At 41.9% G+C, this 25,963-nt stretch overlaps 1 protein-coding gene across 1 annotated transcript; it reads left to right on the plus strand.

The window, feature by feature from the left end:
• The first annotated feature begins 5,655 nt into the window (after positions 1-5,655).
• Positions 5,656-24,622, plus strand: EIF3B (eukaryotic translation initiation factor 3 subunit B). Its single transcript, XM_061599798.1, has 19 exons — positions 5,656-6,369; positions 9,773-9,965; positions 11,246-11,365; positions 11,459-11,516; positions 12,300-12,428; positions 13,254-13,411; positions 15,467-15,598; positions 15,698-15,764; positions 16,782-16,828; positions 17,048-17,258; positions 18,261-18,333; positions 18,872-18,994; positions 19,368-19,446; positions 20,464-20,602; positions 21,088-21,213; positions 22,089-22,166; positions 23,165-23,273; positions 23,836-23,952; positions 24,055-24,622. Exons 1-18 carry the CDS (start codon positions 5,784-5,786, stop codon positions 23,937-23,939), a joined length of 2,532 nt encoding a protein of 843 aa, XP_061455782.1. The 5' UTR covers positions 5,656-5,783; the 3' UTR covers positions 23,940-23,952; positions 24,055-24,622.
• The last annotated feature ends 1,341 nt before the right edge of the window (positions 24,623-25,963 follow it).

Raw genomic sequence — 25,963 nt, forward strand, 5'->3', positions numbered from 1 at the left:
GTTTCCTGTTTGCCTTGAACCCATGCCACCTGTAGCTTTTAGATAATTTTTGCAGCAGTGGAGGCTGCCATGAAGCCCCATACCATCCACCCACTGTAATACCCTCTAGCATTTCCCACTACTTGGCAGTAACCAACCTTGCAGCAATAAGGAAGAATTGAATCAGATCCTTAAATTTGAGGTCCCTCTTGTGCCCAGTGCATAAACCCAGTAAGGCCAATCCTAGAGTCCTTTCAAAAACCTGTTTGGTGATCCTTTCTATCACAGGAAAATAAAAACACATTCCAGAAGTCTATCACCTTTGTCCATCCTCACCACATATAATAGTAAGTCCCAGTGGTATTGCATCCCTGCCAGCAAAGTGCAAAATTTTGATTAATGAGAGCCAGGCATCCAGGAATAAGATGGCTATAGCCAGTAACACTGGCTGTAACTGATTTGTTGCTTATTTCTTCCTTTAAAGCCTTTTTTACCCTGCTTTTCAACTGAAAAAGATTCCCAAAGCAGCATACAGCAACCAGTAATAAATCTGTCCCTGCCTTTAGGCTTATAATCCAAAAGACATGACTCAGAAGTTTTCCTTTTGACTGGGAGCAGAAAAAAAACTATCTCAGACACCAATTCTTAGTTACAAAGTTTTTTCAGGTGTTCCGCCAAGGAGTGCAGCTGCTCCTTTTATAGCCGGTAGTTGGGGACAGGTCTGCCTCCCCCATGCCATGAGAGCCAGTGTGGCGGTGTGGTTAGAATGCTGGAATAGGACGAAATTCACTGGTGACCTTGGCCCAGGCCTTCTCTCTCTGCCTAACCTAGATAACTGAGAGAATAAAATACAAGAAGGGGAACCTTGCATGGGGATATTAGCCACGCCCCGGCACTAGGTAATGTTCCGATGTTGTCTTGAGGGATGTTGGAACCAATCATGAGAGATTGTTTGATAAGCTGGGTGTATTGGTGGAGGGCACATTCTGCCAACGGATGAGTGCCGTGTGCAAACGGGTAACGCAGACAGTCAGTTATTCGCTGGTTTTCTTCAGGAATGGGACACACTTGCTACCCGTTGTTTCTGTGATGTTTAAATGAACTGAACCTGATACTGATGTCGATAATGGACTGGTGGCTTCTTACAATATTTCCAAAATAATAGTAAAATGTGGACTATCTAACACAGTAGGCGAAAAATTAGTTCTGCCATGTGTATCTGAAGTTCTAACTACTGTTCTCAAGATGAATGCGATGAATATTTTGAAATCCATCCCTCTCAGTAACAACACTGTATCGCACCGTATTGAAGAAATGAGCAAAGACATCGAAAGTCAACTGTGTGCAGATCTGGGCAACTATGAATTTGGGATACAATTGGATGAAACAACGGTGCAAGACAATGAAGCACTGCTAATGGCCTATGTACGGTTTATCAAAAATGAAGAAGGATATGAAGAAATGCTGTTCTGCAAATCAATGACGACCAACACAAAGGAAGAGTCAATGTTTGAAGAGCTACAACGGTATCTAAAGAGAAAAGAGATTCCAATGAAGAATATCATCTCATGTGCAACAGATGGAGCACCATCAATGCTAGGTCGCCACATGGGTTTAATCACATTTTTAAGAAAAGAAATTCCAAATCTATTTTCTATCCACTGTGTCATTCACCGTCAAAATCTTGTCGCCAAAAAGCTAAGTCGACGGCTTCATTCAACTATGGTCATCATAATATCAGCGATAAACAAGATTAAAGCACATTCATTAAATAGCAGATTGTTCCATCAGCTGTGTGAAGACGACGATGTGGAGTTTGAACGCCTCCTTCATACTGAAGTGTGCTGGATCTCCAGAGGCTCATGCTTGAAACGTTTCTGTATTTTATTTGACACCGTTATAGAATTTCTGCAGTCTGTTCACCATGAATTATGCGAGAAAGTTAAACTTTTGCATGGAGATGTGGCATATTTGGCCGACATTTATGACAAAATGAATACGCTGAATATGCAGCTTCAGGGTGATAATTTCAATTTAGTTAAGGCAAAAACTGGGATATCTACTTTCATCATGAAGTTGGAGTTGTTTAAACATAACATTGGCAGAAGAGTATTTCCAATCTCTATGTATGGATGTGAAAGCTGGACAGTGAAAAAAGCTGATAAGAGAAAAAACTCATTTGAAATGTGGTGTTGGAGGACAGCTTTGCAGATACCATGGGCCGCAAAAAAGACAAATAATTGGGTGTTAGAACAAATTACACCAGAGCTATCACTAGAAGCCAAAATGATGAAACTGAGGTTATCATACTTTGGACACATAATGAGAAGACATGATTCATTAGAAAAGATAATAATGCTTGGAAAAACAGAAGGAACTAGAAAAAGAGGAAGGCCAAACAAGAGATGATGATGATGATGATGATGATGATGATGATTAATTACACTTTTATACCGCCCGACTAGCAATAGCTCTCTGGGCGGTGAACACAAGAGTACAATAAAATCACACAATATAATACAATAGAGCATATAAAAACAACATAATCTAAAATCAATTACAACACATTTAAAATTAAGTTAACTTAAATTAAAATGCCTCGGAAAAGAGGAAGGTTTTAACCTGGCGCCAAAAGGATAATAGTGTTGGTGCCAAGCGCACCTCCTCGGGGAGACTGTTCCACAATTTGGGGGCCACCACTGAGAAGGCCCTAGATCTTGTCACCACCCTCCGGGCCTCCTTATGAGACGGAACCCGGAGGAGGGTCTTCGTAGTAGACCGTAGTGTACGGGCCGGTTCATATCGGGAGAGGCGTTCCGACAGATATCGTGGTCCCGCACCGTATAAGGCTTTATAGGTCAATACCAACACTTTGAATCTGGCCCGGAAGCATATTGGGAGCCAGTGCAGGCAAGCCAGAACAGGTGTTATATGCTCGGACCGCTTGGATTGATTCCATAAAGGAAGCCACAGACCTGAACTTAAAAGATCTGAACAGGGTGGTTCATGACAGATGTTCTTGGAGGTCGCTGATTCATAGGGTCGCCGTAAGTCGTAGTTGACTTGGAGGCACATAACAACAACAACAATCATGAGCAGCATAAAAGCATCCTGTTTAGACTGTGAGTTGGAAGAATATTGCTTACATCTGCAGTCACTGAAAAGTGACTTTTAAGAATCGCTTTAAAGATTTCATTTATTTGGAAATACCTGTCTGAGTAACAAATCCATTCATTTGCAAAGCAGAAGACCAAGAACTTAGTTCGCAAGAAGAAATTGTTGAGCTTCAAAATGAAGAATCGAAGCAAATCTTCAACAGCAGAGGACATCAAGTCATGAGGCTGAAACATCATGTGAAATTTCCTGCTCTATGGAGAAAAGCAAAACTTCTTTATATTGCCTTTCTATCTTCTTATCTCATTGAACGAGGATTTAGTGCAGTGAATCACATACTAGTGAAGAATTGAAACCGTTTGGATATTGTTAATCGTGGTGACTTAAGACTATTACTATATCCAAGTATACTCCAGATATTGTGAAGTTAGCCAAAACTCATTGAGCTCAAGGATCACACTAGTATTTTATAATAAATCTAATTTTATTTACTTTTCTATAACTATGTATGTATATTAATAAATCATACTAAGAATTCAATGTGTAATCTAAGTGCAATAAAAAGGCATGATAAAAACGATCAGTAATAATCATTGAAAATACCTTTTATGCATTACTCATATTTTAAGGGAAGAATAGGAAGCATTGGCATATACTTAATCTGAGGGCGGCGTTGGGCACAAAAAGATTTTGCAAAGGGGCATTGGGTTGAAAAAGGTTGGGTAACGCTGAACTAAAGCTTCCCCCCACCTCTTTTTCTCCTTATCAGACACAGCAAGATATGAAAAGTAACTTTCAAACCGGTTTAAGGTCGCAGTGCTGATGTACACTAAGCCCTCCCTCCAGATGTCTGGTTTATTGTGCATTCATGATGGCCTGTGCTCGTAATCAGGGCGGTCACATGTGATTTCACTTTCTTTTATTTATTGTAAGCACTATTTATTACTAATGAGCCTCAGTACAGCCTAGAATGCAAATAATGATTGATTTCCTACTCCAGAATACCTATACTTACATAAACATGTCAATGATTTATTCTCATTTTTTGTTACAACCTCAAAAAGCAGAGGGGAACAAAGTTTACAGAAATAAATAATGATCCAACCTCATATTTGCATGGTATCTGTTCCAATAATTTACAAACGGAGTCCATCGGTCCAATAATGTTGTAGGGTTACCCTTTCCCTGCCTTGTCCAAATTAGGCTTGTGAGTTTGTCCATACCTGTAATGTCCAAGCGTTTGAATTTCCATCCCCAAAAAGGGAACTGATTTGTGTTTTCCACTTCCTGGACAAAACTATTTTTGCTGCAATCATAAGGGTGCTGCAATCATAAAGTTAGAAACCAACAATTTTAGATTTCACTTTCAATAATAATTGCCCATGCAAAAGTTTTGAGCTGGTCATAGTGCTTCATTTTCAAACAGTGCATGTCTTATGACTTCCTGCTGAAATACTTGTAACTTTTCATACCAGAAATGTCCCGAGATGTTTTGTTTTGTCCCGCGTTTGACGTCCGGACAGTAATACCGTGGTAAAGCAAAGCCGAACAACATATTCCCTATGAACGCGCAATTAAATGAAATGGACTGCCTTCAAGTCGATCCCAACTTATGGCGACCCTACGATCAGGGTTTTCATGGTAAGCGGTATTCAGAGGGGGTTTACGATTGCCTTCCTTACTGTGTCAAAAACATGCTGCAAAATACACGCATCTCGAGAAAGCCCACGTCAAAGCACACCGCACTTAGCAGGGTTGCGCTCCTCTTCCACGAGATGCGGCAACCTTTTAAAAAAATCACGTGAACAGAGAGAGTGAGCGATGTAGCAAGGATCTTTAAGTCATACCACTCATTAACAGGGAACACAAACCGAACATTAAGCACCATTTATACTTTGATAAAGCATGTCCTCTTATTTGGATCAGCTAATTGCCCATTCCGATTCTTTACACTCGCTGCTGCCTTTAGGCTCTCCACGATGTGTCCCGTTGACATGCATAGACTTCATCACCCCATAGAGAGACAATAAACTTAGTATAGTCCAAGAGTCTGGAATGACGACTCACTAGATGGTTCCATTTTAGACATTTCGAAGGGGTGCCAATAATAATAATGCTCTTCTATGATTCCCTTTTCCTCTATCACTGTACAAGGGTTATACCATTTGTAATAAGAGTAACATAAACATAGGGACGCGATAGTACTAGTAGTTTTCTTCATTTCTCCCGACTTTCTACATTTTCTAGAATAGTTCATCCGACCCTTCCTAAGAGCAATTTTGAAGTAGGCCGTAAGCCGCCATGTTGGACTTAACCACAATGATTGACCAAATCAAGCTTGAAACCGCTTGTTTTTTAAAAAAAAATGAAAAGAAAGCATAGAGGGGGGGATTTAACCAGGAACATCTCCCGTCTTTGGAATTAAGCGTTCTGAGATTAATAATATAGCCGAATATGACACTTTTAAAAAAAATCCATTTGCTGCCCCCCCGCCTCCGAGTTGGTTCTCTCCGCCCTCGCGAGACTTGCCGCCGGGCCTCTCGCGCACATGGCCCGGCAGTAGGGAGCCTCCCTCCGCCGCCGCCGCCCCTCCCCCTTCCTTTCGGCCCAGCGTCGCTCTCTGCCCCGTCAGTGTGTGAGGCGAGCGGGAAGGCCGCGAGGGCCTCCCACCCCTTCGACGCCCGTTTCCCATGCAGGAGACTGAGGAGAGCCTGGCGGCCGCCGCGACCTCCTCCACCGTCGCTATCGCCGAAGACGAAGACTCCGGAGGAGGGAGCGACGGCGCGGACTCGGAGGCCGGGCAGCCAGACGGGCCTCCCGCGGAGGAGCCTGACGGGAGGGAGCCCGAGCGGGAGCCGCTTCACCAGCCCGGGAAAGGAGGCGAAAAGAAGCACGACGGCGGCGAGGAGGAGGAGGAGGAGGAGGAGAAGGAAACGCTAGAAGAGCGGCGGCCGCCGCCACAGCCGCCGCTACAGCCGCCCTCGCCGCCGCCGCTGCCGCTTGCCTCCGAGGCTGGGCCACCTCCTCCCGAGCCACCGGCTGCCGTAACCGCAGCTGAGGAGCCGCCAGCCCGAGAGAAATCTCCCTCCGGGGAGGCCCCTGAGGAGAAGCCGGGGCCAGAACAGGAGGGATCTGACGAGGAGGAGGAGGAGGAGGAGAAAGAGGAGCGCGAGGCCGAGGAGCCCGAGCCGGAGAAGGAGGAGGACGGGGACGGGGAGGAGGACGGCCTTTCCTTCAGCGACTCCGAGAGCTTCGTGGACGACATCGACGAGGATGGTGAGCGGGCCGGGAGACCGGAGGGGGGAGAGGCCTGGCCCGAGGAGGGGCGGGGACCGCCTCCGTTCTCTTCCTCCTCCTCGTCTCGGGGCGTGCTTGGCCGCCCTGGCTTGGAGGGGCGAAGCGGGGAGGGGGAGAGACGGTGTGGCCAGTTGGGAAGGGGCGCAGCTCAGGGAGGGCAGAGCCTGCTCGGCACGCAGAAGGCCCCAGGCTCGGTCCCCGATGGCATCTCCAGCAAGGGCTGGGGAAGGCGCCCTCTCTGAAACCCTGGAGAGCTGCTGCTGCTGCTGCCAGTCAGTGTCGGGGCAACGCGCAGCTAGATGGGCCAGTGGTGACAATCTGGTTCGGAATGAGGCGGTTTCCTATGGGATAAAACACGAAAACGGGGCGGGGGGGGGAGCTGTGGCCTTCCAGGTGTTGTTGGCCCACCACCGCTTCCAGCACCCGGCAAAGAGGACGGTCAGGGAAGAAGATGAGAGATGAGGTCCAGCAGCATATGGAGGAGACAGAAGGGTTTGCAAAGAACCCCGGTGGGGCAGGCCACAAGGTCCACCTAGCCCCGGCCAGCATCCTGTTTCCCAGCAGTGGTCAGGCAGATGTTTCTGGGATTCTCACAGGCAGGGCGTGACGGTACTCAGACGCGTGGCTGTTAAATAAGGTGGCTTTATTTGTGGCTGTGAACATAGGAAGAGTTTTGGTAGGTGAGGCTGTGGATCCATATGGGAATCCCTCATACAGGGCTTGATGGTAATAGTTCTCTGACTTGCTGTTTCATGTCTAGTATGCCTCAGAATATGAGTTCATGGGGATCATGAGAGGCATGTGGGCATGTCCTGTATGACATCTTCCTGGAAGCACCTGGTTGAACTACATTAGCCTTTGGTGTGAACCAGTAGAGCTCTTCTGGTGGTGTCATGATTTCTAGCAAGTATAATTTAGTGGTACACCATCTCTGATCCTGGATGTGGCTGTTGTGGCTAATAGCCATAGAGAGACAGAAGAAAATTTCTCTGTAAATGTATGTCTCATAGGGATATCTTTTATTAAATGAGGCCACAAAAGTTACTAGATCAAAGAATTTTTTCCAGCCTACCTGGCAATGAGTAGTTATTCACAGCATGCTGATGCTCTCCCCCCCTCCCCATCTCAAGCACACCAACTTTACAACTCATTTACCAAAGTTTCCAAGCAAAGGTGGTCCTTACTTCCCACAGGCAACAAGAAAAGTGGTTATTTAAAAAGAAAATTATTTAGCAGTATGTATTTATCAGTGTAATTGTTTATGAAGTTTGATCAATGTCTATGGCATTTGATGTAATCTTGCAGGGAAAAAGAGCTAAAAGCACACCTTCCATTTCAAATGGCTTCATGCACATTATTTGTACGGTGCCGTCAACATGCATGGTGCTTTACAGAATAGAAGAGAACAGGTCCTAGCCGCAAGGAGCTTCCAGTCCAGACTTTGGTACTGGGGAAGCAGCAGAGAGGTGGAGACAGGCATAACAGGGAAGTAATGTACAACTGGTTCAGGTATATGTTCTGTCAGTGATCTTATTTTGTTAATAACCAAAACAATAATATGGTAGCAGCAATTTTTAGTTGTAGAGAGAATCCTTTATATATTTAGTTTTAAGAGTGAGGTTGCAAAGCAGGTAGTCACAATCAAGCTACCCTCTATTCCTTATCTTACTAGGCATATGAATGCCTCTTATTAAGGGCACCCAGATTGGCTTGTATAACCTTGATTCTTTGCATGTTTACTTGGAAGTAAGTGTGTATACAACTCTTGGGTTGATTTAGGAGGCTTGCATCCTGATCTTTAGTTTACTTGGAAGCAAATCCACTTAGTTTTTGGGAGGCTTGTTTCAAGGTGAGTGCGTTAGAGTTGCAGAGGTAACCTGACAGTTTGATTTCATAGAGGATGCTGGTTATTAAACCAAAAGCTAAAGTGGTTGGTGCTGTGCATGCAGCAAGATCATCAGTTTTACATCGATTACTCTGGACAGAGTGTGGCAGAGATGGGTGACTCCTCGTCCCATTGTTAAATTGCAATACTTTTCTGTAGCACTTCAAGGGCACAGAATGACTAATAGTACTATGTTGTAGAAGGTCGAGTGAATGACTGAAGAGGACTGCTGTAGATGGGATGCAACTTGGATCCAAGTGTCCTAGAGCAGAGGATGATGCTGTCACTGCTGGACTACTCAAGGGTTATTTCTGGCCACAGAGGAGGAGGAAACAAACCCAGCTATCCAGACAAGACTGCATAAAGAAACAAATGGTTCTCCTTTTGTTTCTGAGTATTATAGGTTGATCTCACCAAAATGATAAAACTGCTGTCATAACTGTTGCTGGGATTGTTCCAAATACATGAACCAGAAAAAGGGCTCCATTCTCCTGTAGCAAAGAACTTAGGTCCTGTATTATCATGTCTGCATATAAAATATTTGTAGACATGTGTGGTTTGATTTTTAAATTTTTCACATGAATGCTTATGATGCATGTGAGTGTCACATCTCTGATTAATGGCTTTCATGCAGATGCTTCCAATATATCCCAACATTTGTAAGGTGAACAAAAGAGTTCAGTATCTACATTTTGACTTAAGACTATGACTGTGTTGATTTCAATCACCTCATTTTGAAATTGGCACAGAAAGTAACAGGCTGTCTTTTGCTGAATGATTACAATAAAGGTCTCTTTGAACCCAAGGAAAACTTGTTAAGCTGCTATAATTAAACTGTTTGAGCATGGCTGTCTTTCTGATTATAAAAATGCTACAACATTCAAAGCTTTCAAGGCAGAGGAAGACTGGATGTGCCTGATGACTATTTTGAGATTTTGTAGTAGTGTGGAAGGGTAGCAACAAACCTTTGTAGTGGTGTCATTAGACTTCAGGAGATTTTTCAGTCACAAGATGGAGAGGTGAGTTTGCAGGCACCAAGGAAATGCAGATAGTGGAAGAACTCAGCAGTATGATGGCTGCCAGACCTGGCTTTGAAGAACAAGCTTCAAGGAGGAGCAGACGCTAGCGGGTGTGCAGTGCTGGGAAGGATAGCTTGCCGCTTGGTGCTCCTTCCGAGGGCATTTACCACTGGCCTGCAAATGAGGGGCAAGCTAACGTACCTGTAAAGTAAATCCTTGCTATAAAAACGGGCAGTGAAAACAGGCTCTTGACACAGCAGACTAGGGAATGATGTATAGAAAAGCATGAAAGAAATTACTTGGGATACTCAGTATGTTTGTACAGAAGTAAAATGTGGACTTCGTACGGCTCCTTTTTGCCTACTTTCATATAGTTAACCAACCTAAACGAATGTGGTTGGTTGATTTTATCTCTTAAATACAACTGTGGGCTTTGCTGTCTCTCTCCTTCACAGACTTCTTATCTTAATTCCCACAGAGTTACTTGGAGATATTCTGCAGGAACGTCCACAGGAGACAGATGGAATTGATTCAGTGATTGTGGTGGATAATGTTCCTCAGGTTGGACCAGACCGTCTTGAGAAACTGAAGAACGTTATCCATAAGATTTTCTCCAAGTTTGGAAAAATTACCAACGAATTTTACCCAGAAGCTGATGGACAGACTAAAGGGTGAGTGTATGAACAATGGGCTATCATTTTTGGCTGACATTGCTATCACCCCCAAAATTGTGATTGCCTGGTTCCTTCTCTCCAAGGAAGTGCCACCCCTACCTTTCCTAGGGAGCGTATTAGCTTGGCCACTTCTGGTGAAGCTGTGTTTGCCTAGCTGCTAGCCAAGGAAACTTTCTTCTGGCTTTTCCAGTGAGAAAGGGAAGTGTGTATGGGGGGGGGGTTACTTTCTTGGATGTGTGGAGATGAGTTGCACCAGGTACTATCCTTCCAAGCAGACTCCTCCCAACTTTTGAGCTGAGGAAGGGGTGGGGATTGCCACACAACTGTTACGGACATTCCCTACCCATATTAGCAGGTTCAAAGTGAAAGGGAAGACTGCTTGTCGTTCTCACCCGAGAGTATTGGTATAGCCAGCATGGTGATTATGGCGACTGAAAATGTCAAATCCTCTGTATGATTATAAAATTAGGGGCTCCAGTGGAATATGGGACTGAAATTTAACTCATCTGGCTACATACCAAAGAACATTAGCAGAATGAATTGCAGACCCAAGCAAGTTTTGCCAGCCATGCACACTTACTGTTCATTACACATGGATAGATATCATATTTTTTAAAGTTGTGTTAATCTGAAGGACAGGAGTTTCCTTATAAAAGCAAGTTTTGTGTTTAATAAAGCCACACTTCATATAAGAATAAATCTTGCAAATTAAATACTGGCAATATCAAGTCGATAATGAAGATTAGAATGAGACAGCTAATCTATCTCCAGTCCCTAGTCAGGGGAACAAGAGCTGCTAGATAGTTGTACCTCTTTAAGTGAGCCACCAGCAAAACCCACAGAGAACTTGCTTCCGTTTCCTTCTAATGTGGCAAACATATGGAGTCAGAGCTGTTTCTCAGTTGTTGCCATTGTTTTCTGATACAATGCAAGACTGAAAAATCCACCTTGATCCTGCCCTCAAAATGGTGTATACGATTTGTGAGGGAGCTCTATAAAGAGCCAATGCTGAGGCCTGTAACTATAGACCCAGCGTTCACTCATTACACAGTGTCACATGGCACTTGCTCAGTTATATAAGCAAAGCTGGAATATGACTTCTGGGGGACAATTGGTGTTTAATTCCATTCAGATGAAGTGTGGATGATGTCACTGCTGAGATTTGGCTGAATCTAGAGTGTTTGGCCATTTGTTTCATACATCACCTCTATGGGCAACGTAATTCTAAATTAAGTTGTCAGTAGTAACTAACCATATGTGACTGCATTTTACTGCAGGTATATTTTCCTGGAATATATGTCTCCAGCTCATGCTTTGGATGCTGTAAAAAATGCAGAAGGCTACAAGTTGGACAAACAGCACACTTTCAGGGTCAACCTTTTCACTGACTTTGACAAGTGAGTATAGTTGCAGATGCGTCATTTCCTAAAAACTTAAGATTGGCTGTTTGAAATACAAATATTGTATAACTGACTTAATCACACTTTCAGATACATGACAATCAGTGATGAGTGGGAAATTCCTGAAAAGCAGCCATTTAAAGATCTGGTAAGTTTTCAGATGCATGTATATAATTTAAAGATCATTGCGTCCATCAAGAGAGGCAGTGCTAAGTATGCAGCTTTTAAGGCAAAAAGCTTGTCCTAGATCCCTCCACAGTAGGTCACAAAGTCCTAAAGTTTATGTTGAGGAATACTCCCATAGGACAGTTTGAAATTTATTTATTTATTAAATTTATATCCCACCCTTCCTCCCAGAAGGAGCCCAGGGCAGCAAACAAAAACAACACTCTAAAATATCTTTAAAACACTGTAAAATATATTTAAAAAAAACATTTTTTAAAAAAGCTTTAAAAACACCTTAAAAAACAATTCCAACACAGATGCAGACTGGGATAAGGTCTCTACCTAAAAGGCTTGTTGAAAGAGGAAGGTCCTTAGTAGGCACCGAAAGATAACAGATGCCCTGTCTAATATTTAAGGGGAGGAAACTCCAAAAGGTAGGTGCCACTACACTAAAGGTCCACTTCCTGTGTTGCGTGGAACAGACCTGGATGGATATGATGAATCTTGTCTTTCAGTATTGCGCCTTGGACCTTTTAGATGTTTACAAAATCTGTCTTAAGTTTTTCAATCCAGATTTGAGTGTCCGCATTCTCCAAATTTCACAGATTCAATGTGATAACACAGGAAATGTTGAATCATGTTCAGAAGCATGATGAATTTCTATATTTGCTCTTCTAAAATTATTATCCGTATCTCTATGACAGAAAAAAATAGTATGTGTTGCAAGCCTTACCTTCCTACATGGTTTTTCTTTTGACTTTTCCAGGGGAATCTGCGCTACTGGTTGGAGGACCCAGATTGTAGAGATCAGTACAGTGTGATCTTTGAATCTGGAGATAGAACCTCTATTTACTGGAATGATGTTAAGGATCCTGTCACAATTGAGGAAAGACCTGTGAGTGTCTCCTAAGAGGTTTCTCTTTACAGAGAGCAGTTTGTGTTCAGTGTCTGTAGAAAGAAGAAATCAAATATATGAGACTGAATATTCAGTTAGCATATGATTCAGGTAACATAGTAACTGTTCGTGCATTGATGAATAACATCAGAATTACATGGTTCTACCAGTGACCATACTCGTATGTTCAGAAGATTTACATCTTCAGAATGCTCACTCACTCACTCACTCACAGAGAGAGAGAGAGAGAGAGAGAGTGATGTGCCTTCAAGTCGATTACAACTTTTGGCGACCTTATGAATCAGCGACTTCCAATAGCATCTAATGCTGGGAGCCACAAATAAATTTACAGGTTGATTGAAGTTAGATGTCATGCATCAGAGTGAGGAGTTAATTTCCCTTAGTGAGGGGAAAGGATTAAAATTTTCATCATGTAGAAAACCCCACATAGGAATCTTTTTCAGGAAATAGTTAGTGTTATTGAAATTTGATTTTTATTCTGCCTTTCTGCTAATAGGAATCAAGGCAGCTTTCAGCCAAACAACTATAATTTACATAGTCTACAAGTTATGGTTTTGAACATGTGTAGCAAGTTGATTTGCTTTTGGGGCTCGTTGTGCGCCAAAATGTGGATTAAAGTAATAAACTATTTGCAACCAAGCTACTCTGTAGCTCATGACAATGGTAGGCCCTATCTCTTCTTGCTTCCAGTTGAAAGGTGTTTGCAACATTTGGGATCCATGCAGGCATCTACAAATAAGTATTTATATATCAATACGCCAATGAAACATTCATATTGTTATGCTGTGCACTTTTCCTCTACAGCGATGGACAGAAACCTATGTACGCTGGTCTCCAAAGGGTACCTATCTGGCTACATTCCATCAGAGGGGCATTGCTTTGTGGGGTGGAGAGAAATTCAAACAGATTCAGAGGTTCAGCCACCAGGGAGTGCAGCTCATTGACTTCTCATCTTGTGAAAGGTACTCTATGAAATTTGTGATGGTGCTTTGGGAAGTTGGTGTATATCACTTACTGCTTCTTATAATTACATACCCAATTTATTTTGTAGCTGTTCTCTGAGTAGTTTACAAAAAAGAATAAAACAGTTACAGTAAGAATACAAACACAGCAAACGTAACACTTAAAAGACCACAAAAGCAGTACAACACATTCAGCAAGGTTAACATTGTATCTAAAACAGTTTAGGAAAATAAAAATGGCTTTGTCTGGTATCGAAAAGACCATAAAGTAGGTTCCAGGCTAACCTCTCTGGAAAAAGTATTCCATGGTTGGTGCAGCACCTCTAAGAAGGCCCTCTGGTGGCAGAGGCAGCCACGGGAGGCCCTGCACTGAATTTCTTAATGTACAGGTAGGAACATAGATACGTTGGTGGTGTTTGCATCTGTAACGATTTTCAAGAGATCTTTTCATTCAGAACAGTCAGGTCTGAGCTGTTTCCGCAGCCTCTTGGTGGAAACGTTGGGTTCAGTTGGTGACGCCTGTTATTAATAAATGTCTAGACTTTCAGCTTGACAGAATCTCCATGGTATGAAGTATCAAACTGTGTTTCAAAACAGCTGTTTTTCCTAGTGGTGGAAGTTCCATACTCAAGAATTTGGCTATGGTCCTTTCTTGGCACAGCCTGTGTGAAATAGTTTGGAACAAAGTTGTTGGGTGATGGTCCCCTGGCTTATTTATTTATTTATTTATTTATTAGGCTTATATCCCGCCCGACTAGCGATAGCTCTCTGGGCGGTGAACAGCAAAAAAGTACAATAAATACAGTAAGAAAAACAATACAGTGCAAAAATCCAATTAAGTTATAGTAAGTTAAAAAGTACAGTTAAAATGCTTTGGGAAAGAGGAAGAGGATCCATTCTTACTCTCTCGCCTCTCGCACTGGGAGCCCTGCTGTCTGCGTTGTGCTGACATTGTTGGTCATACTGCTTTGGGGCTTATGGGAATCTTACTCAGTTTGTATCCTAGCACAGAAGGGAAGGGTTTCTTGCTAATATCCTAAGCCCCTGGACATGCAGGGACTCTTCTAGGACTTTTTCCTTCTAAAACTGTGTGCATCTCTTGCTTTGTATCTTTGTTTGCACCTGGTGACTAGGCCATTTATGCCATATAGAGACTACAACTGTTGGGCTTCCATATGGCCTAGAAACATCTTCTTAGACCTATCATACTTGATCCTGTAGTAGTCCTATTAAGTTGTTTGCCTCTCCAGGCTAGTTATTTATGTCCCCCCCCAATTCTTTCCTGCCCCTTCAGTTCCTTGGACTAGCTAAGACCTCTTGGCTTGTGCTGGTTTTGAGGTCTCACATTGATGTAGTTTGTGTTGGATCTTTCACATCTACTCTGCATAGTGTGTAGATGTTTAGTTTAGCAAGAAAATAAGTCTGGATTGCTAAGAGATCAAGGAATGTTATTTGAAGCCCTTGTTGATTGATATAGGAACCCTAAAAGAACCGCAACAGAAGGAAATGGGACGTGATAGGTGATGTTTTTCAGGGCTGTGCCCCTCAATCCTCCTGTGTCTTTCTGTTGCCTGTTTTTCTGTATTGCATAGTTTCCAGGACACTGAGTGAAACGATACTTTGGACTGCTGCCCAAGGGATTGTAAATAGCTATTATGAAACTGGCTAGTTATTTGTTAATTTTATTCTGGTATTTGGCAAAGTTGAGTGTTGCCTGAATGAGAAGACCCTGTGCCTTCTCCTGAGTCATGCTGACTACAAGAATATCTCTTCGATAGACCATGTCTGGTAAAACACAAAATCTGCCTTTTAGTTGAAAAACTTGCTTGATTCTTCACCATACATTAAGATGTGCTGGCTGTCTTACATGACTTTGACTAAGCATTGCAGTTTTGAAAGCATGCTTTTTCCATGTAAGCTGTAGTTCTGGGAACACATGCTAATAAAGATAAACCCTGCCTACCTATTTGGTTTAGAAGCAAACAAATGTTAAAACTTGAAATAAAATCTCAGCTTTTATGTTCCTATAATGGGTCTTTTTTCTTCTTTGTGAAGGTACCTGGTGACCTTCAGCCCTCTGATGGACACACAGGATGACCCTCAAGCGATCATTATCTGGGATATCCTAACTGGACAGAAGAAACGAGGATTCCACTGTGAAAGTTCAGCCCACTGGCCCATTTTTAAGTAGGTTGGGCAGATGACCAAGAAATTGCCCGTTTTTTACACACTTTTGTTATTGGGAAGAAAAACAAATCTGACTGCTTGAAATTCTCCTTTGCTCAGGTGGAGTCATGATGGAAAATTCTTTGCTCGGATGACATCTGACACACTTAGCATCTATGAAACACCTGTAAGTCTCCCACTCTCCCTCCCTTTCTGACATAATGTGAAATGAAAAGAGTTCTGTGAAATTACTGTTTGCAGTGTAACTGTGCCAAAGCTTGCCTGTTAGTGAGGATATGAGTTACTCTGGCAAGCATGCATCCCAAACCCATCTGCTGAGGAACTTGAATGAGGAGAGAGGGGATAAGTGTACTTGGCTCTTCCTCTGTTCATATATTGTCTCTTGTGGTCTCTTCACCCTGAGGAGATATTTTTACCCGTATTTCCAGTCTTGGTGAGGAAAAAGGGGTGAAAACCTGTCTGGGAAAGAATGGGTAGTGGGAGAGTTAAGCACTCCATTTGCATTTTCTCCTTCATCTCTCCCCCCCCCCCAATTAGTGTTACAAGGGAAATATGGATCTGTTGAACCTCATGTTTGCTGTGTTGAGATGTTGTCCTGTCCCAAGCTGAGAGAGAGATTGTATCGAAGAGCATTGTAGCCTTGTTCTTGGGCTTCCTGTTCTAGCTTCAGTGCTTGCACATCTCCCAGTAATGCCACCTAAAATATGCTTTTGGTTTGGCTTCAAATGTTAGACGCTGTTTGCATTCCCAAAATAACCTCCAGAAACCATCACAGATTCTTGGGGCAGCCTCTGTGTCTGTGCGTTTGACATACTGTTCATGTATATATTCTTTCCCCAATGTAGTATATGAGGAGAAGGCATATTGGTCTTCTCATGTCTGGTGAAGGACATTCTTTTTATGTGCCTTCAGTGTTAAAGTGATTCCCCAATTAATTGTTTCTGGTGCTTGTGTGTGTAAGTGTGCTTTTAAGTTTTTCTTTATTTTTTGTTATGTTGATAGTTATGTATTTATGCTTTGTTTTATGCCACTTTTGGAGGGCTCTCTTTTAGGCAGGGAAGTAAGTCTATAAACTTTAATTACATTTATAATCCGGTTTATATTAATTTGAGATAAATAGATATGTTCTAGATAGAATCAGTGATTTGTTGAATCATTTTGACTTTGTGTTCTCTTTTTCCAGTCGATGGGTCTCTTGGACAAGAAAAGTTTGAAAATCTCAGGGATCAAGTGAGTATTGGAGTTTTCTTTAGATCTGACTCTACCTGATGCCGCCTTTATTATTTTGATATCTCAGATACATAATTCTATATCCCTCCTAGAAATGGCTCCCTCTCCTTTTCCGAAGTGTGTGAAATAGATTTTACTTGGAGTGTGTAATGTGTTTTTTTTAAAATGTGTCTTCAACTACTAAATTGTTGAGTCTTCCTTTCTTTTACAATCCCTCAGAGACTTCTCCTGGTCTCCAGGTGGCAATATAATTGCCTTTTGGGTGCCCGAAGATAAAGATATCCCAGCGAGGGTGACGTTGATGCAGCTGCCCTCTCGACAGGAAATCCGAGTGCGGAATCTGTTCAATGTGGTGGACTGCAAGCTGCATTGGCAAAAGAACGGGGATTATTTGTGTGTGAAAGTAGACAGGACTCCCAAGGGTACACAGGTACTGAGCATGCTTGCAGAACTGTCAAACTGTAGACAGTTTTGAAACCTCAACTTTTATGTAGTCAAAACTAAGAAAAGACTGGAAAGCTTTTCCTGTTTCTGATTATAGCAGTCTTGCTCTGGATCATTGTTTGCTGGTGCATACCACCGCCATAGCAGCTCTGTGGTGCTTGATCTCCTGACATATATGCTGCATGCCTTCTGCTTGGTGTCCCCTCCACCCTTTCGTGCTGCACTCTGTGCAGGCCCTATTGATGATTCTCCTTGGACTGTCAGTTGTTGCACTGGAGTTCCTGCTTTGGAAAGACACTTAGCAGAGACCATGTTAAAGAATCCAAGAATTTTATTCTAAATATAGATAGCTCAAATGTAGCTATAAAACCATCTGAATAGAATTTGACTCAATGTTTACAGTCACGGGCTGATATTAAAATGAATCTATCCCATTTGGCAAGGATTTGTGTTGTTCACACAGATCTGTGTTGTTTTCCCCCCATTCTTGGGTGCTGAGTGATCCTTGCAAGTAGTTCCATTTCTCAAAGTTCATCTCATTCATGCCTGAATCATCATGGGCTTGAGATGCCAAAGTGGCTCCTTAAAGATTTAGAAATGTAAAGTAATTTTAAGGTGTCACAAGACTTTGTTTCAATTTACAAAGCCCATAACATAAACATGACATAACATAAACATGAAATTGAGACTTCATTGTCATCAAGCCAGTTCTCTGGAACGCTCTGTCAACAGAGATTCAGCAGGCGCCTTCTGTTTTAACTTTTAAACGCCTGCTGAAAACCTTTGTTTTCTACCATGGTTATGCAGGCAGTTAGGAAGATGTCTTTTTGCAATAGTTGACCTTAGTTTTTAAATTTTTAATGGTTTTTACTGTACCCTTTTTTTTACTTGTTGTAAAAATCTTTGATGTTTTTAAATGATATTAAATGCACATCTTCGCATGTTCCTACCTGTATGCCCATACTATCTTTCTCCCCCCCCCTCCCAGGGTGTAGTGACCAACTTTGAAATCTTCCGCATGAGAGAGAAGCAGGTTCCAGTTGATGTGGTAGAAATGAAAGGTAAAGAATATGTTTCACATAGTTTCAGCTTCTTGGTGCAAGAGTTCTCTGTGCAGTACTTTCCATCCTCCAATGTATGTCTTATATATATTCATAGTATATTAAATACAGCTGAAGTGAGACGCTGATGTGTAATACAGTCAGTTTTTTATAGGTAGTATTAAAACGTTTTTTTATTATTGAAGTGGTATAGAGTGCATGTAAATAGCAGGAAGAAGCATTATTCAGTACTTTATGTGGTTAGGTTGGAGGATCCTAAGGCCTTTATTGTTTTGGGTACCATGTTATATTGAACTACCTTTATATCCCACCTATACTGGGACTCAGTGTAGAATTCCCGGGTGGTCTCGCATGCAGCCCCTAGCCATATCCAGACCAGCTTAGCTTCATCGGGTCCTGTATCATGTGTCTACAGACTGTGCCCTGGAATTGTGAACATTGGTGCACCCACATGAATTAGACTTTTACTAGTCCTGTGTAAAGTAGCAAACGTTATCCAGCTCAGGTCACCAGTTTAATACAGGTCTTCCTCTCGCAGAAAGCATCATAGCGTTTGCTTGGGAGCCAAATGGAAGCAAGTTTGCTGTGTTGCATGGAGAGACTCCGCGAATATCCTGCTCCTTCTACCATGTGAAAAACAATGGGAAGATAGAGCTCATTAGTAAGTGGAATTCAACAGGCTTTGTGTAGGTTTGGGGTTTGAGTGTCTGTGTAGTGTCATGATCTACTCTAAGCTTCCTTGAGAATCATTTTATTTTTTTATTTTTGGGCGTCTTCTGTATGAAGAGCTTTGACTTGCCTCTTGGATTTCTCTCCTATTGAAATTTGGGAAACGCAGCACTCATTTCTGTTACTGCAGATTTGCTGTAAAAGATGCTGTTGACAGTAACGCTTTTATATGAATGAGATAATGTATCCTAGCTTCTCCTGATCTTTTAACATTCAGGAGGCAGCATCAATGGGGCATGAAGATTTGGATTACTAAGCAAGGAAGTTAAATCTTTGTTTCATGTGTTTAATTCCCCCCCCCCCAGAAACGTTTGACAAACAACAGGCAAACACAATATTCTGGAGTCCTCAAGGACAATTTGTGGTGTTGGCTGGTCTCAGAAGGTGAGTACAATTTCTTGGCAAATTTAAGAGGATATCAGGGTTGCAAACACACTGCTTCATTAGTTCTTGATATTCCATTACTCAACCATTATTGGTGTGGCAGTGCCATTCAGGCTTACTGTGGATGAGGAAAACAAATTCAAAAAGTGGGTATTGAATCAAGGCCTGACACGTTTCATGCTAAGGCACCTTCATCAGAAAGAAAATGAATCTCTGAAGCAGTCTGGTTACATTTGTGTGGTTCAGTGGTTCCCAAACTCCCCCCCCCCCCCCAGACGACCACTTGAAGATTGCTGAGGGTCTTGGCAGAGCACGTAATGATTTTCAGCCTGTTGTGGCAATTGCAGTGTGTTGTGCTAGATGCTGTATGGTTTTTTAATTGTATTTTAGCTGTGTCTATTTTTTCTTATATATTACATTTTATCGTATTAGAATTTGAACTCCATAGAATTAATGCAATGAAATACAGTATAAGAAATAAAAGAAGCAATAACACTACAGTTCGAAATTAGTATGAATATTTACTGCAGTGGATGCACTGTGTTCCCCATCTTCAACCACCAGTCCACAGGCACACTGCAGACCACTTGAATGAAGCTCAGGGACCACTGGTTTCTGCATTCCATAGTTTGGGAACCCCTGGTGTAGCTGATTAATTTAAAACAAGTTCCACAGAGGATGCCCGTTTTGACCACTGCAGTAAAAAAACACAGAGTCCTGTGGCCCTATTGCTAGTCTGTAAGACTCTACACAACTCTATTTAAAATAGTTTAGTAGAGATTTATTTCATTCTATGAAATAAGAGTGACTGGCAGGTTAAGTTTCTTCTATAATAAGGAAATCTAAGTGACTTCTTCCAAGATACAGAATTTAATTAAGCCTGTTTCTTACCCAACTTTTCAGCATGAAGATGATGACTCATCCTCAGACCTCAAAAAAACCTCTCTTGGATGGCTTCAGAGCCTTAAAAGATGTCTGATATATCTATATGTGTATTTATCCCCTATTTCTGTGCAGCATGAACGGTGCCTTAGCATTTGTTGATACATCTGACTGCACCATGATGAACATTGCTGAGCACTACACAGCCTCAGATGTTGAATGGGACCCAACAGGCCGCTACTTGGTGACATCTGTTTCTTGGTGGAGTCACAAGGTATTATCAAGACTTTTTTCCTTACCCTTCTCCATCTTGAGTCTTTAACAGGTTCCATTGTATTAATTTTAGCTTAGATTTGTGGATATCATTATGAATAACATTGTTCTTAATTTCTTTTTGCCACTTTCATACTTAGTAGGCTGGTATATTGGTTCTGCTCTTACTGTGGAAGAATTTTGAGTAAATGAGAGGAGGAGAGGCTTCCAGCTTGTACTCACATGATTAATTAGTATTCCTCAAACAGTGAGATGTTTTAGTTACTCTGGTTCCTGGCTTTGTGGGTAATTCAGATCTTTATTCTAAACATTTACCATATGCAAGTAAAGGCATCAATTGATGGACTGTAGCAATAGTTTCACATCTGCCACAGAAGGGCTGATGAATGCTTTTGGCTTTATGCTTCTAGGACTACAAAGGAAATGCCAGGCTCTGGGTGCTAAGAATGCAGTGCATGATGCAGCTTTCTTGAAATGTCTTTCTAGGTGGACAACGCCTATTGGTTGTGGACCTTCCAAGGTCGCCTCCTCCAGAAGAATAATAAAGACCGGTTCTGCCAGTTACTTTGGAGACCCAGGCCACCTACTTTGCTCACTCAGGATCAAATAAAGGTGTTGTGTCCTTTACAGTGTGAGGATTGGTGTAGCTTGTTTAGTTAGTATTAACAGAAAAGATCCATATTAGGGAAACAGCTCTAATACTTTGGGAATTATAGAATAAAAAACAGTGTTGAAGCTAACCTCAAACTAGAGATGGGCAGATCCAAAAGGAAGAGGCATAGCTCAGCATTAGATCAGATGCTTTGCACTCAATCTCTGACATTTGCAGTCAAATGTTCCGGTGGTAGGTGATGAGAAAAAACCTCTCCCAGAGATCACAGAGAGCTGCTGTCAGGCAGAGTAGTCAGTACTACACTAGAGAGGTCAACAGTCTCACCTGGCATAAGGCAGCTTCTCATGTCCATAAACTGCTTCCCATGCCCTTAAACCACTCCTCCCATTCAATTTGTAATTGAGCTCAGCTAGCGAAGCTTAGTTTAGTTTTAGACCTCATCACGCCCCTGATTACATTGGGAGTATGACAAAGATTTGACCCTGACCTGGTCAGCCTCCATCTGCCCACTGGTAATGAGGGTGGCCAAGTAGGCCTACTTGGGAGGAAGGGGGGCAGCTTTCTCGGTCCCTTTCTGATGCCTGGCATGTTGCTACAGCTCTGGGAAGTATACTTTCCCCAAGTTACCAACATAAGTAGCCCTGTTTTTTATCTGCTAATGCCTGGGTTGCTGCACTCCAGTCCCAGGAAGGAATTCTTGCTGCCAGAGCTGCTCACAAGTCAGTGCCTGGGGGAGGGGATTGGAGGGGGTGGAGGTGGAGAGTTGAATTACCCATGCCAGAGAAAGACTGAGGACTATATAAAACAGCACATTTTATTCAATATGTCATTATGAAACTGTTTAAAAATACAATATATAAAATATTTGTTGCAGCAAATCAAGAAAGATCTGAAAAGATACTCCAAAATATTTGAACAGAAAGATCGTCTGAGCCAGTCAAAAGCCTCTAAGGTAAGATGCCTTGTCATCTCTTGGTCTCTTCTGTTTTGACTACAAGCGACTATTTCCATATCTAGAACTCTTTGATTCATTTTCCCCAAAGATAGGTCTGTTATTTATTTATTTATTGTATGTGGTGTAGTGGTTAAGGTGTTGGACTAGGACTTGGGAGACTAGGGTTCAAATCCCCACACAGCCATGAAGCTCACTGGGTGACCTTGGGCCAGTCACTGCCTCTCAGCCTCAGAGGAAGGCAATGGTAAGCCCCCTCTGAAAACTGCTTACCATGAAAACCCTATTCGTAGGGTCACCATCAGTCGAGATCAACTTGAAGGCAGTCCAATAACAACATTGTATTTATATCCCACCATTTCTCCGAGGAGCTCAAGGTGGCAGACATGGTTCTCCCCCTTCTCATTTAAACCCCACAACAACCCTGAGAGGCAGTAACTGGCCCAAGGTCACCCAGTGAGCTTCATGCCTGAGTGGGAATTCGAACCCTGGTCCTAGTCCAGCACTCTGACTGTTACACCACACTGGCTCATCCCTCCAGTCTAGCAGAGATGTTGTGTAAAAACAAAATACCGGGGAGTGGAGAAGAGAGGCACACTGCAGTATTAGAGGGAAGTCAGTAACTGAACTCATCAGTCTTCCTCTGGAAAAATGGAGGGTTTAGCAGTATTTGTGAGTGGAGAAAAGTCTATAAATGCCTTTTCCTTCTTGTGGCATCTTTTTAGGGCCCAAATCTTAGTGTAGTGAATTTCACCATTCTGTGTGCATTCTGTTTACACTGGGAAAAGATACCTGGTTACCCCAGACCATCACACTTTCATGTGGGAACAGGTTTCATTGGTTTCCATGGAGGTAATTTCAAATAAGTGAGTTCAGGATCAAGACCTTGAAAGATCTGTCTCTTCCCCCCCCCCCAAAAAAAAATCTGGTTATTGTTGGGGAGATTTGTTGCTGCATTTTGATTGGAAGGGCTATTAGCAAGCTCTTGTTTTCTGTAGGAACTGGTAGATAGAAGGCGGACAATGATGGAGGAGTTCAAGAAATACCGCAAGATGGCACAAGAGCTGTACGTGGAACAAAGGAATGAGCGGTTGGAGCTCCGTGGAGGTAAGCTGGCTTTGAAAACATTCCTCGTCTTAGGCTGCAATCCTGTGCATGCATGCTTGAGAGGAAGGTGCATCGAACACAGCAAGAATTACATTTGAGTAATTATTATTATTATTGTTACTATTATTATTATTTGTATACCGCCCCATAGCTGAAGCTCTCTGGGCGGTTTATAACAATTCAGAACATTCAAAACAAATATACAAATACCCAAATTTAAAAACACATTTTTAAAAACGATTTAAAAACACATGCTAAAATATGTTTAGAATTGTACTGTTTCTGTCAAGCTTCAAACATCACAGCTTCACATAAGCAGGTGCCTATTTTTACTATTAGAGGGGGAAAGATTGGTCCAGTTGTCACTGAAAGTGTTTCACATATCTTAGCGAAGAAGCTAACTGAACTATGACAGAAGTAAGTGGTGTGCATGAGATGGCAGTCGTAGCTATGTCCTAACATGGTTAAGAGCGTGCTTTATTTTGGAGGCACTTCTCCAGCAGCAAGTGGTCTTTTGCCACCTTCATGCCATCCAGGTCTAATGCCCTTTCTGTCCTTCCAGGAGTGGACACAGATGAGCTGGACAGCAATGTAGATGACTGGGAGGAGGAGACTGTTGAATTTTTTATCAATGAAGAAATTATCACAGTCGCAGAGCCAGAGTAATCCGAAAGCCTTGGTAAAACACCTTAATCTTGTGTGGCTGGTGGGGGTGAGGGTGGGGGTGGGGGCGGGGGCGGGTTGGAGACTGACTGACCACCACCTTCTCCCTCTTTTGCAGCACCATCCTATTTTGTACTGAGGAGGGATTTGTTCATTTTCAGAAGGTCTACACATCTTTGGAATTTTTAAAATTCATATTCTCTCTGGACGGTGAATGCGCAGGATTCGTTCATTCTGACACATTGTAGTGCCTTTTAGACCTCACTGCCTTCCATGAGGTCATTTGAAAGGCGCTGCTTTTAAATTTTTATTCCTTTATTGGGGGAGGGTTTTGTTTAATTTTTAGAAATCTACCACCAGTATTTGCTGCTTGAAGCTCCAGCAGTGCTCTCAACTGGGCAGCTTGGGACTGTTGCCCTTTACAAGTGCAGTCTTGGCACACCTTCCGGTGTCTTGCTGCAAACTCGCGATGCTTCTGTTTGCTGAAGGCTGTTCCTGTGTCCCGAGTGTGCGGATGGGTGTTGGTTTCATATGGGGGAAGATCACCGAGAAAACAGTTCTTCATGCAATGGGCTTAAGTGTGCTGAAGCAGCACTACAGTGGGCTTTACCCTCCATTCAGATTGTGACAGGATCTCTCCACAGGTTGAACATTGGAAATAAAGCAAACATATGCTTAATAAAGAAGGCTGTCTGTGTTATCTGATACTTTTCTCACTTTGAAATGCATTGATTTGATATTTTGTCTGTAGCAAAAACATCTTGCTGTCTGCAAGTTAAATTTGCATTCATTTGATTTCATATCCTACTTTCTTCTTACTCAAACAATAAACGAGTTACAGATGCATCTTTGTAAGGTATAGTGCCTGCAGCAATAAAATCGGGTGCATTGGAGCTTATATTTGCAAACAAAGCTTAAGTCTGACTATGTTTAAGAGGGACACCTTTTTTAAAAAGTGTCAGACAAATTAAGAGGGTCATGTACTGCCTGTCTTGCAGAGGGATGTAAAGCTGTACCTAAGAGCTGCTAAGATCAGCTCTACCTGAACATAGCTTCTTGTAGTAGTAAACTGAAACAGGAACCCATGGAGGCAATTGAACCATAAAAGAGCATCTTCCATAGAGAATTAGTGGTTGACCTGCAAGGTCACACACCTACATTTCTCAGTAGTAAGATATTGAAAGAGCATATGACTGTATCCCTCACACAGCGCATACTACATCATTTTTTTTTTTACAATAATTTTTATTCAAATTTTCATAAAACATAGAAAACAAAATCATAAAACATTCAAAGACAAAAAACAAAACAAAAATGATTAAACAAAAAAATAAAATAAAATGTTGACTTCCCATTTGTCACATATCAAATCAGTTATAGGTCTACAATATATAACAATCCTGTCTCTTAAATCATATTATAAAATCACTTTCCTCCAGTAGTTATCTTAATTAATCATCAAATCTCATAAACATTACTTTATTCTTTCCACAAAAAGTCAAAGAGAGGTTTCAATTCTTTAAGAAATATATCTATCAATTTTTCTCCAAATAAACATGTCAATTAATCCATCTTGTTAATAATTATAATAATCTTATTGTCATAACCATAGTCCAAATAAACATTTCGATTAATCCATCTCATCAGAATCTGTTAGGTCCAATAATTTCAATAGCCATTATTCCATTATCCCTATTAGTTCCATCTTCCATCTTCAATAGTCCTGTTAAGTCCAGTAATTTCAGTGTCCAATCTTCCATTATCAGTATTCCACAATAATCTTGCTGTTGTAGCCATAGTCATATAATAAGAGTCTGATGGGAATTTCCTCTATCCCAAATATTTTCTTGCCATCCATTCTGAATAAGTTGCTGAAATACTGTTGTAAAGTCATATCTGTGTTCTTCTTTTTTACAAAATGCACTGGCTCATCTCTTAAGAGTTTTTCCATTGTCACATGGCTGCAGTTAATTCCATAGATTTTCTCTATATCAAGCTCCATCACATCATTCCAGTCCAGAAGATTA

Source organism: Rhineura floridana, chromosome 17 (assembly GCF_030035675.1).
Source record: "Rhineura floridana isolate rRhiFlo1 chromosome 17, rRhiFlo1.hap2, whole genome shotgun sequence".
Taxonomy (NCBI): Eukaryota; Metazoa; Chordata; class Lepidosauria; order Squamata; family Rhineuridae; genus Rhineura; species Rhineura floridana.

Coding starts and splice junctions, on each gene's coding strand:
- EIF3B (XM_061599798.1), top strand. CDS start 5,784: ATGCAGGAGACTGAGGAGAGCCTGGCGGCCGCCGCGACCTCCTCCACC. Junction 18,334..18,871: donor TGATGTGGTAGAAATGAAAG/GTAAAGAATATG, acceptor TTCCTCTCGCAG/AAAGCATCATAGCGTTTGCT. Junction 18,995..19,367: donor TGGGAAGATAGAGCTCATTA/GTAAGTGGAATT, acceptor CCCCCCCCCCAG/AAACGTTTGACAAACAACAG.